This window comes from Polyergus mexicanus, unplaced genomic scaffold (genome assembly GCF_030449975.1).
Source record: "Polyergus mexicanus isolate NDT 795.1 unplaced genomic scaffold, iyPolMexi1.0 SCAF_14, whole genome shotgun sequence".
NCBI classification, from domain to species: Eukaryota; Metazoa; Arthropoda; class Insecta; order Hymenoptera; family Formicidae; genus Polyergus; species Polyergus mexicanus.
In genome coordinates this window covers 7244570-7264273 of record NW_027223334.1, presented here as the reverse complement: position 1 = coordinate 7264273, position 19704 = coordinate 7244570, and the positions used below count along the sequence as shown (strand labels likewise).

The window sequence follows — 19704 nt, the reverse complement described above, 5'->3', positions numbered from 1 at the left end:
CCATAAAGAATTCTATCGATAACGTACATCTTTTCAATTTAAAAGATACCTATATTTATCTAGAGAATAATTATGCTAGAGATTATAAATGCATAATATTGTAGAATTGATTTTTGTCAGTGTGTATCTTATATTTTCTATTTTAGAGAAGATAGAGAAAAATATTTGTAAATATTAAAAATCAATAAATCGCGTGTGGCAAATAAATTATTATATATATTAATTGTATTATCCTCGAAATGTCAATCTTGAGAGATAACGTCGAGCTACTCGATGCGCGCGCCGCGCATCTATCGGCTCGTGAACCAATACGAATAGGAACCGCACACCGCCACCTCCGTCGACGGGCCAATCGGCGTAGCGGGATCGCGGCGGCGGGTACGCTAATCGGGGAACGAGGCGCGTAGGCGAGCTCCGGTCGGGACACGGCGCGTTATATTTAAGCCATCCGCGGACCCGGCGCCTACGGTACGTACATTGTCGGACTGGTGTCCCCGGCGAACAAAAATCAATATTTCCGTCGCGTTGCGAGGAAGAGAGAGCACAAGCGAACGGTCGCCATTGCCGTATACTATTATATTCGCGCGCGCGTATCTCTCTCTCTCTCTCTCTCTGACGTCGATCCTCGTACTTTTAGGCGTCACGACGAACGAGGACGACGACGCGCAACCGCTTCCGCACCGTCATAGTCACCGACCGACCGGTCAGTCGCGCCGCGTCGCCGACTCGTATACGCGAATCTCGTTGGACACGCGCACGTTGCGCAGCTATACAAGGAGAGAACCAGTCGGAACGGTACGTCAGTAGCAGCGACGACACCGCTTCGTACGAGAATCTCGTCCGCCTCTGTCATATTTGAGGATCTCCGATTGGATCGCGGTAGGTTCGATATATCGTCGCCGATCACTCCCTTTCCTAATCCTGCCATCCTTTCTTTCTCAGTGCTCGTCTCCGTCCGTCGATCTGAAGGAGAGCCGAAGCAGCCTCGGTGAGAAGACAGTCGCAAGCGCGATATCCCGTTTCCGGTAGCGCGGAAACCGCGTCGTCGACGGTCTCTCTCGCGTTTGCCAATTCCGCTCTCCTCTTCCTTTCCTCATTCCTCTTTCTCCCTCCTTCTCCTCCTCGTCTACCTCGTCTACCTCCTCCTTCGCACTCTCGCCGAAACGATGGCGTTCCTGAGGAGCGTTTCGCGACGATGTTGCGCCGGCAAGAAACTGAGCAAGTGCGGCGTGCCGCCGTTGCCCGTGGTCGGCCTCCTGGAGAACGCGGCGGCGTCGGCGGCGACGGTGACGAGGACATCGTCGTTGCGGCTGGTTACACAGGTGCGCGACGACACGCGGGGCTACGCGACCTCCGCCGCCGACGCTGCCACTGACGTCAAGAAGCAGCAGCCGGCATCGCCTCGGCAGATCGACCCACTCGATTTGAAGTTTAACGACCCGATTGCCGCGTTCAAGAGCAAGACCACCATGGAGCTGATGCGCGCCTATATCGTCTATCAGATGTGCTCTATCGAATATATTGTGGAGAATAACATGAAGGTGAGTTTTCACATGCGTATATTCTGCAGTCTGCTCTGATTAAAAGGGCCACTTCGATCAAACTCCGGTTGTTGATTAACTTACAGGGGGCGACCGAAAGCAGAATTTTAAAATTTTTATTATATTATACGCGAGAGTTACACATTATTAGAAATTTTTGTTTCGGTCATCTGTAAGTTACTCAACGATTAAATTAATCGGAGTTTGATCGAGCTGACCCTTGCTCCGCGCACGCTTTCAAAGTCGATCGATATTAAATTAATTCCGTAAATTAAAATCTCTCTACTTTTCTTTAAATTTGAGACTGCAGTACAATCGCAATTTTCCTCTCTATTCATACATTATAGGCAACATGGGACTCTTTCTAATCTAGAAAGAATATCTTTTGCGATTAATCGAGCCAAACATAATAAGTGAGATGTTTTATTTGCAATTTTTACGTGCGATAGAATATGCAATATGCAAATGCGTATCCTGTATATTCAGCAAAGTGTGAATTGATTTATATATATAATCTGTCATCATTACGATCGATCATTAATTTGACATATGTTAATCGCTCAGCTCGACTAAAATAAGAATAGCTCTATATATGACGTAGTGTCTCGATGAGATAAATAATCGAATGACGAATTAGCGTTAACTATGGTGGTTTTTTTCTTTGCTGCATTACGCATTATTTTTTAGAGAGAAAAAAAAATCACGTATAATCATATATAATCTAAGAAAGAGAGATCGAATCAGATATTTAGTTTCGATACTGAAAAAAATTTGATCTTTCAAACTTCGTAAAAATTGCCGACCGTGTTCTATGGTGGATTCTAGATCGTGTTTCGTTTATAGTAGGGTCGATTAGCCTTGCAAGAAAGCGCTTACGCATCCCGTTAACGTCTTTATCGCGCTTTCGAGAATGTAATTCGGCTGCTATCGATATAAATTCGCGATCGATCGATACAATTGCGATCTTGTGGATTCTTAAAAAAGAAAAAAAAAAGAAAAAACAAAAAGAAAAACCGACAGATTTTTTTTAATTCGCTATTTCGGAGCTTATCTGTCGTTATTGATTTCACTATTGCCGGATCGACGTAGGAATTTTGCCGCAAACCATCGTCGGCGAATTACATAACCCGTTTGAGATAGACGTGTAATAGGTTTTATTACACGGAATTCAATCGTGTTTCCTTAATCGGTCGTTAAATAGCCGATCTCGTCAATATATACACGTATATAGTGTTTTCGAGCGAAGCAAGACTTGATTGCTCTGAGAGTGATTAAACCCATGAACATTTTTTCATGAACATATGTTCGACCGAAAATTAGAGTTTTGAATTTGATTAATATAAATAAATATATTCCAAGTTATATCCAAGACGGTGTTTACGACGTTTCATTAATCGTTCTCGGAACCATCAAATTTGCTTCATTAAAAAAAAACGCTATTATATTGTATATATATGTATATGTATACTCCGTTATGTTAATATTGTAGCTTCTATATGTTATACATTGCTAATCACATTTCGCGAACTTTAAATTATTCTTGAATTAATTGATTTAGAAATATTGCGAGTTTTTTTACTCTTTCGCTATTAATAAAAGACGAATTAATATTTCCTGTAATTAAATGAACGAAATAAATCTTTTTTAAAGCATTTATGAAATGTTTACTTGAAACCTTAAATAATTACTTCACACAAATGTCACTGAAATACTTCAACAAATCATTTTTATGTTGCATGATTTGTTGAAGTATTTCAGTCACATTTGTGTAAAGTAATTATCTAAGGTTTCAAGCAAATCTTTCGAATTCATATAAATACTTCACAGGAGTCTGCAAACTATAAATATCATTTACTTTAACTAGTATGTAAATTTATGTAAATTAAAAGATATGTATAAGGATATGTAAAAAAATATGTAAATTTGTAAATTATGCGATATAACAAATAAAAACAATTTATTGAAATTTTTATTAACGTTTCGGCGCCACGATGTATTACAAAGACTGACGTAAAGAATTTTAAAAAAGCGTTTTTAATTTATACAAATTTATCTCTGTAAAAGTTTTGCGCAAATGGCAAATGCCACACATTTAACCACTTACCTTAATTAGGCTCATCAGTGTACACAGCTGCGAAAAGATAATTGATCATGTATAAATCGCTTGTTTTTTAAAAGAATGTTATACAAATAATATACTTATTTTTTTAAAATTCAAAATAAGTTGCAAAATACAAACATCGTGAGATTATATTGATCGGCGAATGTAACGCGATCATGCTTTTCTTCTAAATCGTTGCAAAGAGAGACAAGGTCGTCTTTACATTTACTTTTTACATTATAAATTCTCTGCGCTTCTCGAGAAGTGATCTTTAGAATATAGACAATGCAGATATCGCATTTTAAGATCCATCTTAATATTGTACACAACAGAGTCGCTATATCGATCTACCTGTCGAACTTTACGTAACGTCAAATTCGTTACGTACACATTCCATCAACCGCATTACTCGTTGCGGAACTAACATACGCAATCATTCGATAAATCATCCCGCCGGATGTAAATGTCGCATCGTTTTGATTAACGTTTTGGTTGTTTGACGACGAGACATAACCGGACATAACTCACGGCAGGACGCTAATTGCAAAACGTTTACGGTAACATCGGACGGAGAATATTTCTCTCTCTTCTTCGAAAACCGCGATTCGACATAACGAACTAATAATTCCTCTTTGTCTCTCGTATATACTTCCGTATCGATCGTATCCGTTCAATGTCGGTTCCTCCTCGTCACCGCGTGACGATAATAATTCTCATTGCGGACGAACGATGTTGAACCGAGGTTTTACGGGCCAAGCCGGGCCTATTTTTCGACAAGAAAGCCGCGAATAAAATGTAATAAAAACGACACGAAAAAAATAGTTTGATTTTCCGCGACAATCGCTGAATTACGTCAATTACTATGATTACATTTTGCGAATTTTATCGCGATAGTCTTATCGCCGCTTATTCTTTTATCCACGATAAAAGAATAAGAATAATTCAAAATCGAGTTTTTTTTTTGTCAAATCTTTAATTATTTTTTAAAAGTATCCGATATCGTTTAATTGAAAACTTTTCGATTTTATAAGAAATCTCGGATCGGGGAATCCGAGTGATCGGAAAAGGGCACGTTTTTTCGCGCGGGCATTCCATTAATTTCGGAGTCGGGTGTGAAAATATCGTAGAAGGATTCGCGTGATCGTGGCCGATCGTCAATAGTGACGAGCGAAAACTGCACGAGGATAGACGGCACGGTGCATAATTATGCACAATTGTGCATCATCATGTCTGGGTGCTTGGCAACACCAACGCAGATCCTGAGGATCTGATCTGACCTGAGAGATATTGGCTTCTTCGCTTTCTTTCGTGCCAGACTAGGCGGCACTTCGTGCACGATACATCTCTGTGCGTTACTTATAAAAATAGCATATATGTTCGATTCAAATCGTAATTGGATAAAATACAATAATATATATATATATATATATATAAAAAAAAAGAGGAAGGTATACGCGATTTTTTAACATATTAGTTGAGAGTGAGAAATTTATCTGTAATTTAATGAAACATTCGTGATTATGGTTTTGTTGAATAAATATTAAAGTTTGGAATTTGTCCCCGTGCCAGGGACAAATGAATTTTACGCTGTTATCGCATTCAATTGCTCGAATTAATGTTGCGATCGAAGATCGAGAATTATTCCCGTCTTCTTCTTTTCTTCGTGCAATTTGCTTCATTGTCCTCTCGTGCATTTGTATCTGTATTTTATAAAAAATACAGAAAGAAATACGCGCTATGTATAAAACCAAATCTTTGTACATCGCGAATCAATCGGGTCGTTTCGTATGATTCTTGCATCACGCGCGAATTATTATGCGTCCGCGCTTATATCTCGTTATGCAATCATTGCGCAATGCATCGCGAGATTCAATCGCAGGCGTCGCCGCGTCTGCCTTTCACGAGACTTTTCTCGCGCATTGATTAGTCATCCCATCATCAAGAAATCACTCTTTCAGCATGTTTACTAGACACTCTCCGTTTTCTTCTTTCATTGATCCTGCCTTCGAATGTTCAGCTTGTAATCATTATTCAGTAATATTAAATCTCGCGAGGTGCATCGTCGAATTCTTGTTGGAATTCATTTATCGCGAGATCGGGCAAAACTCCAACTCTCTTAAATATGTATCATCTTCAAATTGATAAATTTTCAACTCTTGACGTGGCATAATATTAATTCTGCAATTCGTGCGAATCTATTTACGAAACATTGTTGTGCCAGATTTTTTCAAGGTTGATATTGTACCGGCACCATCGCAATTATGTTTTAACTCAAGTGTCTCGCGCGGCAGTTGGGCAAACATTTCTTCCTTCGGTCTCTTTCATGGCCGAGTACGCGTTCTAGAAATTTCTGTATACTCTTAATACGCTCGGATTTCAGTCCCGATGCGCACACGTGAGTCTTCCGGCCGATGTGACATAACACACTTCGAGATTAGTATTTGTATATTAGTATTGTCAATGATATGATGGGGGTGTTCTATATGCGCGTACGAGAGACTGATCCGTCGATCGGTTGGTGACAAGTAGTTTCAAGGCTATCCAGTTCGTCTGGCGCCTTCTTGCACCTTCTGACGTCCCATGTCAGGGACAAACGAACGGATAGACGGATAGTTTTCGATAGGTCGCCGGTTCAATACTGTCGAATCGATCGCTTAAATAACAATGTCTGATCTCTTAGATCTGTTTTAATGTCATTTATCTATTTTTTTTTTTTTTTAAATTACTTTTCAAATATATATAATACATTAAAAATAACACGCGCGCTCGCTATTAGCGAGCGATAAAGAAAATGGAACGTAAGAAACGGAAAGAAGGGCGGAAAGGAATAATACTTATGTTCCAAAGTCAAATTGAAACGTCTGTTTAAAAAAAGTTTGAAGATCGCAGAATTAGAATCGATATTTCGAATCTCCAAATCAAGCAGATCGTTTCTAGCTCTGTATGCTGCGAATATTTCTGCGACTTTTTTATTTATAATACTATCATAGTAATTAATATAAAGTTTGGATCTTTTTTGTGTTATTACTTAATAGATTACACAATATCTTTTTAAAATCTTTTTTCTCCGTATTCCTGTACATTGCGATAGTGACGAAGAACTATCTTTGATGATACTGTTTTTAGAATGCACCTAATCCTTGTGTCTCGTGAGAAAAGAGATATACTCCCCCTCCTCTCTCTTCCCCCCCCCCCGCCCCTCCCCCCCGAGCATTTTTATATAAAATATAAAAAATAACTTGATTAAATTTAATATTGATTCGAATAAATTTTACTTGATAAAATTTAATAAAATTTGATTTCAATTGGAACCGATGGTGTATTTGATAATCCACGATTAATGTTTTCTCGATAGATGGATCAATGGGACATTATATAGTCAATCGACAGAATAGATTCCAAAGTTAAAACCGTTAACGGGGATCCAAAAATAGACGCGTCGATGTCCATAATGATTAGCTTTTCTGAATCGAGCCGTCGTTATCGGCGTTATAATATTTCAAACGTTTCGCGCCGTCTCTTATCTGTTGTAGGTTTTTCCCGTAGGTTTATTTGCAAATGCATGTATATCTGATTATACAGGATGGTCCGTAATACCGATCTCTTTGTCAATGTCAAATGACTCGACGAATTTGAAGTATGGAAAAACTGATTTCTTAGCCTCAATCGATAATCGTTATCTCGGAATAAATCCCTAATTATTTATGACAGGCGAATGCTTTTATTAAAAATGCCGAATGATGCGTGTCTGTTCGTCGGAAATTTTTGCTAGATCGATTTGTCACGCACACAGCTCAAATCGCAAGCAGCGTATTGTGCATAGCATACTATCGCATTTCTCCAGTTACACCATCGATCTGAGACTTAAATAAGACGTGGATAATGCAGTTCAACGGCCTATACCATTGCCAAGAAATGCATTTCTCACTGTCGAACTTGAATAAAATATGTATATATTATTTGCAGTAAAATACATTAAAAAAAAAATATCTCAGATAAATAGAAAAAAAATAGTAATTTAATTTACACAGGGAGATAGAGAATAATGTTTTATTTTAATCTAGGCAGATTCCTCTCTCTTAAATGATTTATCACAATTGTAGTTATACAACATCATCTTTATGTTCATGTTTATGCTGAGTTACTTACGATGTTGGTTCATAGTCCAATGATTTTGGCACGCGGCAACGATTTCAATTAATTTCGAACAACTGCGTAACGTTCTCTTAAAGCTTATGAGAGTTCGATGATATTATCTCTGATCGATATTATTACAATTTTAATTGTTTTCAAGTACCATATTTAGAATAACAGAAGCATAACATTTTTTAAATTAAATTTTTAATTTAATCTTATATTTATTTTAATATCATATTATAATCTTCTCATCAATAAAGCATTCATCGTACGGCAGATACTGAAAAGGGAGTTTATGGAGCGATTTATACGCACTGTTTAGGCTTATCAATAAGTATATATAATGTTGGCAAACTTTGGTAAGCTCCGGCAATGCGCCTCTCGAGTTTGACAAACATAACAATGACTTATGTGACGAGTTTAAGTAAATATTGTCAACCCCGTATCATCTATATAATAAAAATCAGTTTTATCCATCTGTTTGCTTAACACTTAAGAATCAACATTTCAAATTTGCTTTGTATTATTGTTTCATACAAACTATCTTATTAATTACTATCACTATATAATCATGATTATGCAGTATTTTATATTGTTTCTAATAAGCGACTAAACTTTTATTGGCTGTCGATTATTTTTCCTACAAATTATTATGAAAAATATATGCAATGATAATATAAATTTTACAATTTTAATCGCGCTATTACAAAAATGTCTTACGGTTGTATGTTATATCGGAAAAGTTTTCCGGGACGATAGTGAAATCTTATAAATGATGATAAAATTAAAATCGACTTCCACGCGCGCCTCGTCGCTCGTAAAATGTTTTCGTTGCCTTTCGGCTGCATTTCAATTTTACTTCTACGATTTCATCTGACGAAATCCGAATCGATAAGGGGAGCTATTGCAATTAACAACCTTCCCGTATGCCATGGCAAGCAGATCGGGTCTATTTTAATAACCTGACTTGATCACGCTTCTTCCTCTTGCTTAAGCTCCCGTATTTCATTACATATCTGTTAATATTCTCGCTGCTTATCCGTCATCAGATTCGGTGAATCATAATATGTGTCTCGACGATTCATATCACAAATACCATTATTCTTATCTAGAAATTCCTTCATTCGAATTAATTGCTTCCTGGCTTAATTCAATCTTTTTGCATGACTCAAGTTTTCAGAAGCGATCAATGATTGTATATCTCTTCGTTTTTTTTTTTTTTTTTTTTAATGAAACAGATGACACATATATGTGTGTGTGTGTGTGTGTGTAAAATAATATTCTAGTAATAAACAGAAAATAGAGAAAGTTTTTATAGGACATTGAGAAGAGAAATTCGATATCTCAACAAAATGGAACATTTGATTTTCATATCTATTGCTCTTAATAAAATGTATTTGATTGACGTGCTCCGTTCTACAATGTTTGCAAAATCGTTGCGAATCACAAAGTATAAATCATGATAGATTATTGTATTAAGGACGTCAGTGTTAACGAGCAATTAACATCGAGAGTTTCAATCTTTGTGAATACGTATCCAAATATGACGTGTATTTATATTCGTTTCTGCGTGCGCATATATCGCGTTCATGGTTGTCTTTATGTTATGAGAGAGCAATAAAATTTTAAAAGAATTCTATAAAATTATAAAAATTTCATATTTTTTACTTATTATTTTTAAGTCGGTTGTAACGCTATCGAAAGAAGGATTTTCTATTATATTTCTTATATTTTACATTTTATATCTCTCTTAAATTTCTTGGCACCGACTGTGACATTTAATGGCAGGCGGGATTATAATGGCGCATACTGGGAGCATGCGTCTTCTAAAGAGATCGATATTCACATACCGAGAGTGTAAGCATTTTCTTGAGAGATCGATGTAAGCGTTCACGTGATCGTTAACCGCGATGTAACCTACATTTTTATTGCGAGAGAGTATTACCTATTTTATAATAATGTTTTCGTCTCTCCGAGTTATATAATGTTCGCTCCGAATCGAACTCTAGAAGCGAAAAATTAGCAGCTATTTTTATACATTTTTCTTCGTCTTTGTATTGTGTTACGCTGGCGTCTCGTGACTGTACTTTCTTTCGAATAGAAAAGAAAAGAATTCGCGATCTAACTGCTCCTACCTATTGACATTCTGATTTATTATCCCTCGTTTGATTTCCAAAATAAATTTATTGAAGAAACACAAAGTAACTTTTTATATGTATCTGTATCAAATATACATTGTTACTTATCTCACGATTAAATTAAATTTTCTATAAAAATTTGCACTCATAATTTTTTTAATAAAAATTTACTTTGTACACATTAATATTTCGCAGTTTTTAAAATAAAACTTATTATTTTGAGTGCAAAGATTTATATTGTTCGATATATTATAGTTGATGCGACAATACGCTACTGTATATCTAATCGATTGAAATTTAAATACAAACACACAGGTCATGAAATTGGCGAAAATGATGTTAGGCGAAAAGCTATTCACAAAGCTTATGAAGGCAACGTTTTATGGTCATTTCGTCGCCGGGGAAGATGAGGTGCAGATCACACCAGTTTTGGAAAGATTGCGGCAATTTGGCGTAAAACCGATTCTTGATTATTCCGTCGAAGAAGATATCTCGCAGGAGGAGGCCGAGCGGCGCGAAATTCAGTAAGTAATCCATCCCATTATATTTTCGTTGTAACAATTATATATTATGTCGCACGTTGATCTTTTGATTTTTCTACTCTTTTGATGTTCTTGCGAATCCCTTCGCCAAGTATGAAAATTAATCCCGCGTATTGCTTTACAGTATCTTTCAACAGATGTATAATAGATGCTAATATCAGCCACGATTCTTTATTTACGTTTGCTTATTTTTTTTTCTGTGCGTAAAAAAGAAATCGTATTTTTTTTTTTGTCGAGTGTATGCGATCGAAAGTAATCATAATTTGAAGAAATAATTCGATGAGTAGAAAATCAAGAAAAGAAGATTAATGCAAATCGAACGGAGATGCGGCGATTATAATCCAAACAAACGCCGAATATTCAATATTCTTCTATTTCAGAGCCTCAGTATCAGAAGCGGGTGACGAAAAGAGGGAAGGCCCGCTGAAAAAGTATCACGTGGAAAAATCATTCGCCGATCGGCGGTACAAAGTGTCATCGGCCAGGACGTATTTCTACCTGAATGAAGCGTCCTGTGAGCGAAACATGGACATATTTATCAGGTGTCTGGAGGCTGTGGCGAGTGAGTCACGGATTTTATTTTTAACTCTCTCTCTCTCTCTAACATTTTATTTCTTTTTAATCCCTGACTGACATTCTATCCTTTGCTTTTGGCTTTGATATGAACTAGGGTATTCCTTAACAATCAGCTTACAGAGCTTATTTTTCGCTCGAATGTTTGTATAATTTAGTTCTTTTCTAAACTCTCAATTAAATAGATACAGCTTTTTATAAGATTTTAAATTATAAGTAGAATTTTTTTAAACTTAAATTTATATAATATACAGACAATATTTTTTCGCTAACTAAAATATAAAAAATGAAGATATACATACATACATACATACATATATATATATATATGTGTGTGTGTGTGTGTGTGTGTGTGTGTGTGTGTGTGTGTGTGTGTGTGTTCGGTAACAACAAGCGAAATTGAAATATCACGCGAAAACGCGACAATTATATGGGACGCATTGAAAACTTTATACGCATTTAAACATTAACATGCGCTAATTACACGTGAGTTATTTGCGATTCGTGACAAGTTTGGGTACTTAGCTTCTCCTTGAGGATTAACCTTTCATGTATTAAGCCCTTCCATCAATGTCAAAGTCTATCCGTTGAAAAAGTATAAATATTTATATAATTTTTAATATAATATATGTATATATATAATTTTTGTAACTCATTTTATAATTGAGAGATTATCGCATTAACATAAGTAAATAGATAGATATACAAGTTAAAACTAAAAATTAAAATTTAAAAAAAGGATTTTATATATATATATATATATATATATTAAATATATTAAATTCACAAAATAAATTGAAATCGGCAAAAAATTTAAAATGTCGAAATATATCTGATTCCAAGCATTGTTAGAGAAATAATTATTGTCCGTAAAGATTGCAATAATTGTCATAATAATTTATAATTTTTATCTTTGTTGCTTTGATTTGTATATGAAAAAATAATTTAAAAAATCGCGAAAAATATAAACTGTGGTAAAGATTATTATCACAATATAATTGCAGATTGTTTACCGAAAATTAATTAATCGTTAATTATAATAATTATAGCAAATTATTTCCCGAGATTTATCGCGATCGCGTTTCGAAAAGGAATTCTATACGATGCGCCGCGCGCTACTATTTTGTCGGTCGCACCGCTCGAATGACAACAAGACGATCGTGAATCTTAACAATAATATGTCGAGAAAAATGATAACCCAATACTGTGTGACAATTAATTTGTTATCGCTTTGAAATATTCAACATTTTATAATACAAACATATAAGTTGAATATTTTTTATACGTTTTCTTGAATTTTAAATTAATCTCGATGCTTGGGACAACATCGTATATAAAGTCTAACATTTGTTTATTTTATTGTTAGCTTAATCTCAAGAAGCTATTTGTATAAATTAATTTAATATTATCATTTTAGGCAAAATTTTCATATTCCGAGAAGACTTTTCTTTTTTTAACTTGGAATTTTTTAATTCCAGTTTATTAAATAATATATGGTATAAGAAGAAATAAATAGCGTATGTTTTTTGTAATATGTAAAATATATATCTTCACTTTTTTTTCAATCAACTTCGCAATTTATTACGTAAATAGACGGCGGGCACAGTCAAAGATTAAATTCGCACGAAACATTGTAATATCGGAGCGCTGCTTCGAATAATGCAAATTGGACGCATATTGTCGCTATCTATGAAAGTCGATACTCTGATTTTCAATCTGACAAAATTATCGCATTACTATAATATTATTGTAGAATTTGATGTTCATTTGATTCTTCATATGATTAGTATTTCACGAGCGCGGTTACCATTGCTGATTAGTTAGAATTCATATACCGTGAAATTTATCATTTTTCAAATATTGCTTATGACTACATAAATATATTGACTAGTAAAAACTCAAATAAAATTGTATTAAATTGAATGAATAAAATTAAATAAGTTCAATTAAATAAATTAAATCAGAATATAATACATGAAGTTATTTAACAAGAAATTAGTAAAAAATGAATAAAATTTACAAATATAAAAAAAACGAATGTGGAAAACAAGGCGCAGAAAAAATTGTATTAAAAATATTTATCAATTATTCAATTAATGTGTTTCGATTTACTGGCTCGCTTTTTTATATTTATGTATTTTATATAACAGAAACTTTTATATTTGTTTATTAATAAAATTTGATATGATAGATGAAATTACTTCTGGAAAGGATAATTAAGCGAAAATGTGATGGCTGACGTCAGGCACATAATCGATCGCCGTTCTTCGAGAATCTTCTTTTCCTGTTCATACGAGATGCGCACTCCTTTTCTACGATAATTTTATGTTTTATTGTATCTACAAAACATTGTAGAGATATTGCCAATACGGGAAAAAGGAAAAACGTCGCAGGCTCTTGCCGCGACCAACGATGTCTCGATGGCAATGGATCTTTCGAAATTCCGCAAGTCAGAGAACCGTATAGTTCCCTTCTAGTCTAGGCTATAAATATCAGCACGCGTGTGGATTACCGTTTGCGCTTTCCAGCCAAATTATATGACACAACATGTTACGAAAATATTTCATGTATACAAAACTGCCACAAATTAATTAGTATCTTAAGAAATAAAGAAATCAATGTACTATTAGGCGTGAGCGGATAAAGAACTGTATATATTTTTGTACAGAGGATGAAGTGAAGACTTTGCAGCTGAAATATCCTTCTCAGAATATTACCATTCATGACCAAATCGATCCCCATCCTGGTAAGAAGACACTCCTTTTCCTCTTTCCTTGAAATAATTTTTTTCCACTTTATATCCTTAATTATCCAGATCCAGAATTATCAATCGTGTCTTGTTGCACGTTTCTTTTTTAATAGGAAAATAATTAATCCAATTTAACATTATAAGATAACACGAAATATATTTTTGTGACACTAAATATATTTTTGCAGGTGCTTCGATGGGCATGGGCATCACAGCCGTCAAATTAACCGCGCTTGGTCGGCCGCAGCTTTTGGTTGGCAATTATATTTTTATTAGAAACTGTAAAAAGTTTCACTTAACTGTAAATGTATGACTGATAGAATAATTATATTTTAGCTTCAATTGTCAGAGGTCATCATGCGCGCACGACAGTACATGTCCGACGTTATTGGTGGCGAGGGTGCCATTCTGGCTCACCATGTGAAACCTGATGACTTTAGGAAAAAATTCGAGGAAGCACACATCAAAGACGAGGAATCGGTGCAAAAGTTCCTTCAGAAAATTCAATCGGATAAAGAAGGGTACGCGCAAAATTAAAATCAAAAATTGAAGTAATGTTTTAATGTATATACGAAAGAAGTATCGCAAGCAATGGATATTTTTATCCATACAGTGTGATTCACCTCTTCCCGTGGAGCGGTATTTTAGACGAAAATTATGAACTAAGCGAAACTTTCCAAGTACCTGATATTAAAACGGGCAAAATGGTCAGATTAATGACACAGCTTACGCCTAAAGAGGAAGAAATGTTTAGGAATATGATTAGACGATTAAATAATATCGTCACGGTATGCGTAATAATTTTTCCCCCTTTTTTTTATTGACAACGAGAGTTTCATGACTAAATAAATAATCATTTTTCAGGTGGCTGATAGTCTAGACGTTCGTATTATGATAGATGCAGAACAGACATATTTCCAACCGGCCATTTCTCGCCTGACGCTGGAGATGATGCGCAAGTACAATACGAAAAAGGTAACGTTTTAACGTTCTCAGGGGATCGCGACGTTATCACTTAGCTACTTTTCAGTGAATGATATTCTCACTGCCAAATATCGGTCTACTTCTCAGGCTGTGGTATTCAATACTTACCAGACGTATCTGCAAGAGGCATATAACGAGGTGAAAACGGACCTCGAACAATCGGAACGTCAAAACTTTTATTTTGGTGCTAAACTTGTACGCGGCGCGTATATTGAACAGGTTGGCAGACATTTCTCGTATTTTTCGAGTAAAGTTAAAGGTGAAATGTCAAAGAATTCTTATTTAGGAAAGGGCGAGAGCGGCAGCTATGGGTTATCCAGATCCCACGAATCCCACATATGAGGCGACGACAGAATCCTATCATAGGACGCTCATGGAGTGCTTGAGGCGAATGAAACAGTATAAGGACAAAGGAGTCGATCCTAAGAAAATAGGAATTATGGTCGCCTCGCATAACGAGGATACTGTTCGTTTCGCGATCGAGAAGTGAGAGTCGCCGCGACTTTGTTTCATCCTTGCTTTTGCTGCATGAATAGACATAAATAAAATAACCTTTTTATGGTTTTAGAATGAAAGAAATCGGAATTTCACCGGAGGATAAGGTTATATGTTTCGGTCAATTATTAGGAATGTGCGATTACATAACATTTCCATTAGGTACATAGAAATATTTTAAGCTTAAGTCTTTTTCTCGCATTTCTTATTGCGCGCTAAAAGATAAAATATAAAACGATATGCATGATTTGAATAAAATTTCCAGGTCAATCCGGTTACTCTGCGTACAAGTACATCCCGTACGGACCAGTTAAGGAAGTGTTGCCATATTTGTCGCGGCGCGCGCAAGAGAACCGGGGTATACTGAAGAAGATTAGAAAGGAGAAACGCTTGCTACTAAATGAAATTACAAGACGTATAGTGCGCGGCAAGATCTTTTACAAACCCAAGGGCAATTATACTCCAGTTTGAGCAGTTGATCTGTTTAGTTGCACAGAGACAGGATTTTAAGTATCAAATTTAAGTAGTATTGTAAATTATTGAGAACTCCCAAAAGATATGGGCAGAATATTCGGATTGAAGTATCTGATTAAAGTAACTTGACGAACCTGTTGCTGTGGTATTCGAAAGAAGGAGCGGCATCAGTGCACACGCGCGAACGCGAGTGTGTGAAAACTTATGGTTATACGCTCAGTGTTATCCATACACAAAAATTGCCTTGGTGTTATATTTTCGAAGGCATCAATGCTGCTGGTAAAACTATAATATTATAACTATAGTATTTGTTTTACTCGTTATAGTCAAAGAAAATGATTGTGCTACAATTAGTTTCGTCAGAGAATGCATTTTCACAAAAATCGGGTAAAGAGAATCGAAACTTAATTGGTTCTTTCCACGCTTAAAGTATTGAAAATTAACGATAGTTTCTTTAACACGTAGCTCGTATTTTCTGTATGCAATATATTAAAGAATCGATTGGATTGATCGACAGCTTGTTCGATGCGAAACATCGACCGTCGGGAGAAAATAGGCTCTGGTTTTTTAGCACATTTATTTCAAATTTTACAATTTCTTTGAGAATCTCGTCGAATATTTTCCATATGTATATAATACACGCGCGCATCAATTATTTATGATCGTGTTCACGTAATATTGTCTTATCGTCAATAGTATCTGTAACAGAGTAAAAAGGATGGAAAAAAGGAACAAAGGACATCGCTCATGAGTATTTGAATGACAACACCTGCGATTTATTACCATCTTGACGATTGTTGCTTATGGTGAACGTATGTAGATTAATCGCGATGCATATAGTTACCAGGAAGGAACGGATAATGGCTGCATCGTATGCATTTCTATTAAGATGTAACGTTACCGACGAATCTTTTAGTACGTGGTGTATGCAACAATGGAAAACCGATTGGGAAAAAAATAAATAATATACATATTACGAAAAGATGGTTCTTAGAAATGCTATAAAATAACAGAATGAAAATGTAATGAGATCAGAGGTATATTAGCGAGAGGCACGTGGATTTGCAAATGCTTTTGTTAATACGAAGCAGAAGAGAAAAAGAGTGTTGTTTTTAATATGCGTGTTTAGTACACGCTTGTCATACGAAAGTGATCTTGTGCTGACATGGTGATAACGAAAGTCAGGGGAATCTGTGAGCAAGGTATTTTTTTTGGATACGTTAATAATTGTAGATAAGTCACACACATACGTATACAAGATATTAGTCCCATTTTGCTTTAGCCTAAAATTGCTTCTCGCGTTACTAAATAAATCTGTAAAAAAAGCATACGGCGCTGTTGAAAAACATTACAAGTAATCGCAGCAATATCGATAAAATATGTATGACTCTACTTCGTCATTCTTATCTTTTCCAAGAAAAAAGTTAAGGGAAGATTGATTTATAATTCAGAAATAATGAATTTTTGCCGCGATTTGAATAAAATTTTTAAGTACTAACGAATCCTTTTTATCCGTTACAAGAGAATTTATATTCTGAAAAAAGAATTTATTGCGAGATTAGGCAACGATCAATGGAAAGAAAAATCGTCAGATCGGAGATATAGATATAGAATTTAGTATTACTCTAATCTCTAATTGATACAAGGCTGTAATTCGCGAATTCGGAAATGACGATCATCACAATGTAACATCAACATCAGCTACAATACTTTAGCCTATAAGATTGTACAAACATTTCCACGGGGGTTGCATAGCGCATTTTGATGTTCTCAGGCCAGTATTTCTCTGATGCTCGCGATAGATGACTCGATAATGTATCCGAAGTCGATAAGTACTATTTTATTATTATTTTTTTTAATTATATCGCACTCACGTGGATTGTCATGATACTCAACGCATTATTTTGTTTGTCGAGCGATTTGTACACGAATATGGATTTATGATCTCTTATTTTGTTCTTTTTGCTATCTATGTTAGAAGCGAAAGCGTTTATGTTCAGAATGTTGTATATGTAGCCTACATTTATATATGATTATAATAATTCAAATGAAGTATATTGTGTAGGATCTTTATTCGCTTCGTAGAGACGCACTGCGTGCGTGATGTTGATTGAAGAGGAGCAAAAACAAGAGTTACAAAGCAGGTCTAAAAAATCCTTCTGCAAATCATGTGTTACATGCAAATATTAGAAAAGAAAAAAAAAGAAACATGAATGATGAAAAAAAATAAATAAAGAGTCATTGTTACAAGTTATACACGGGCTAATAGCTAGTATCTCCATGTGTTTATGTGGTGTATTGATATGCGTGCATGCATATAAGTGTGTGTATGCGTGCGTGTGTGCGTGTGTAGTTCTAGACGTTATATATTGATAAAATCTGTTGAGCTCTAAGGCCTTCTTTAAGGCCGGCTAACTCGTACCCTATCGTGCTCTCGCAAACGCGAACTTCTACATGTGATCGCGATGTAAGACGTAAGATATATTGACAATAATTTAGGTAGACAATGTTGACGTATGTGTATGTGTGTGTATATGTATATATATACATATATATAACACACATATATATAAACGTATATAAAAGATACGTGAATCCTGTTACTTGCATTTATGTCATACTTAGCAAAAATTCGAACAAAGTAAAGCGCGATATTGATGATAATAATGATGAATGCGTTTTTAGCAGAAACGGCGAAGAATTGTCGCGAGACTTCTGCTCTCATGAGTAATCGGTGTTTTACTGCCAGAGTGTTCAAGTGGCGATGAAATTCTTCACTATCATTTTCAGTCGAGTTTTTTTAATAGTTTTACGCTAAGAGTTGTGTGCGATTGTGCAGCCGATTTCACCGATCTTGTCTTACTTCGTCTTCTTCGTCATCGACGACTATTTATGTGCAATTCTCTCTTTTTATTTAATCGACGTTCATTAACGGTGATTATTAATTGATTTCTAATTCCAACGAATCCTTGAAAATTCATATGTCGTTAGTTGATTAATGATTATTATATCGTTATACGATATTAATTATATTCCTTAACGAGTCTTTGAGGAAGATCGGAAAAATCTGCCACGAATCTCGAGATCCACGCAATTAACTGTTGATATTATTTTGAAGTACAAAAACAAATGAATATCAACGATCTCTACGATGAAAGTAATTCCAAGTATTAAATATAAAGAAAAAAATAAAAAAGAATGCGTATCGCTTCTCCATAATTGGAGGTACAGTCGTTCCTTTTTTTCGGAATGGCAATTTTGTGCATTGCACGTGAAACTGAATTAAAGCGTCGGTCACAAGAGATATATAAAATAAGATAATATTTATTATTTCATGAAATATACAGATAATATATGCCTTTCCCCAATGCCACTGACGATATATTCCTTATTCGGTGTTTTCACTAGGACATTGAACGTTTTTCGCATTCCTTTTTCTTTTCTTTTTATTCCACGGACAATCGGCCGCGATCCTCGATGAATCGGAAGTGTATGAGCAAGTTTATTGCTGAGTAATTAAAGATTCTACGAGCGTTTTTGTGTCCTAGCAGTTTTTCTTTTCTTTTACGAGACTGCGACACATTTTTTTATCTCATCATCGTTCTACGATCCCTATTCTCGTTCAAGCGTAATTAATTCGAACATTGGAAAACACGTATGAGGCGCATAACAAACTGTACCGTTAATTGGGATAAGATTGCACTGGCGGAGGCAATTTTTGTTTCGGAAATATTTTCGCATATAATTAAATGACATTTTACAATCGATTTAATTATTAATCTATATATATATATATAATTAAAGGAAATATTGCATCCTTAGCTCTCTCTCAAACACAATTATTGTTTGCGTAAATTTTATTTAATAATAAAAATGCAAACAACACGCGAATTATGAAATAAAAGGAAATGTGCATTGAAAGTAAAATTTACAGATTATTTTGACAATAATACTAAAAGGTTTTGAAACT

The 19704-nt window shown here is 35.2% G+C and overlaps 1 protein-coding gene across 3 annotated transcripts; it reads left to right on the top strand.

Annotated features, from left to right (window-relative positions):
* Positions 1-383: 383 nt before the first annotated feature.
* Slga (proline dehydrogenase slgA) lies at positions 384-19500 on the top strand. Of its 3 annotated transcripts, none has more exons than XM_070306716.1 (12): positions 384-1541; positions 10233-10441; positions 10840-11021; positions 13701-13778; positions 13970-14034; positions 14118-14302; positions 14395-14569; positions 14646-14756; positions 14853-14984; positions 15052-15251; positions 15334-15422; positions 15526-19500. In XM_070306716.1, the coding sequence occupies exons 1-12, from the start codon at positions 1167-1169 to the stop codon at positions 15729-15731; spliced, it is 2007 nt and encodes a 668-aa protein (XP_070162817.1). In that variant the 5' UTR covers positions 384-1166; the 3' UTR covers positions 15732-19500. The 3 variants fall into 3 exon arrangements, with proteins under 3 accessions (XP_070162817.1, XP_070162815.1, XP_070162816.1); XM_070306715.1 differs by lacking the exon at positions 13701-13778 and having other exon boundaries at positions 422-468; positions 638-1541; positions 15526-19499; XM_070306714.1 differs by lacking the exon at positions 13701-13778 and having other exon boundaries at positions 386-1541; positions 15526-19499.
* The last annotated feature ends 204 nt before the right edge of the window (positions 19501-19704 follow it).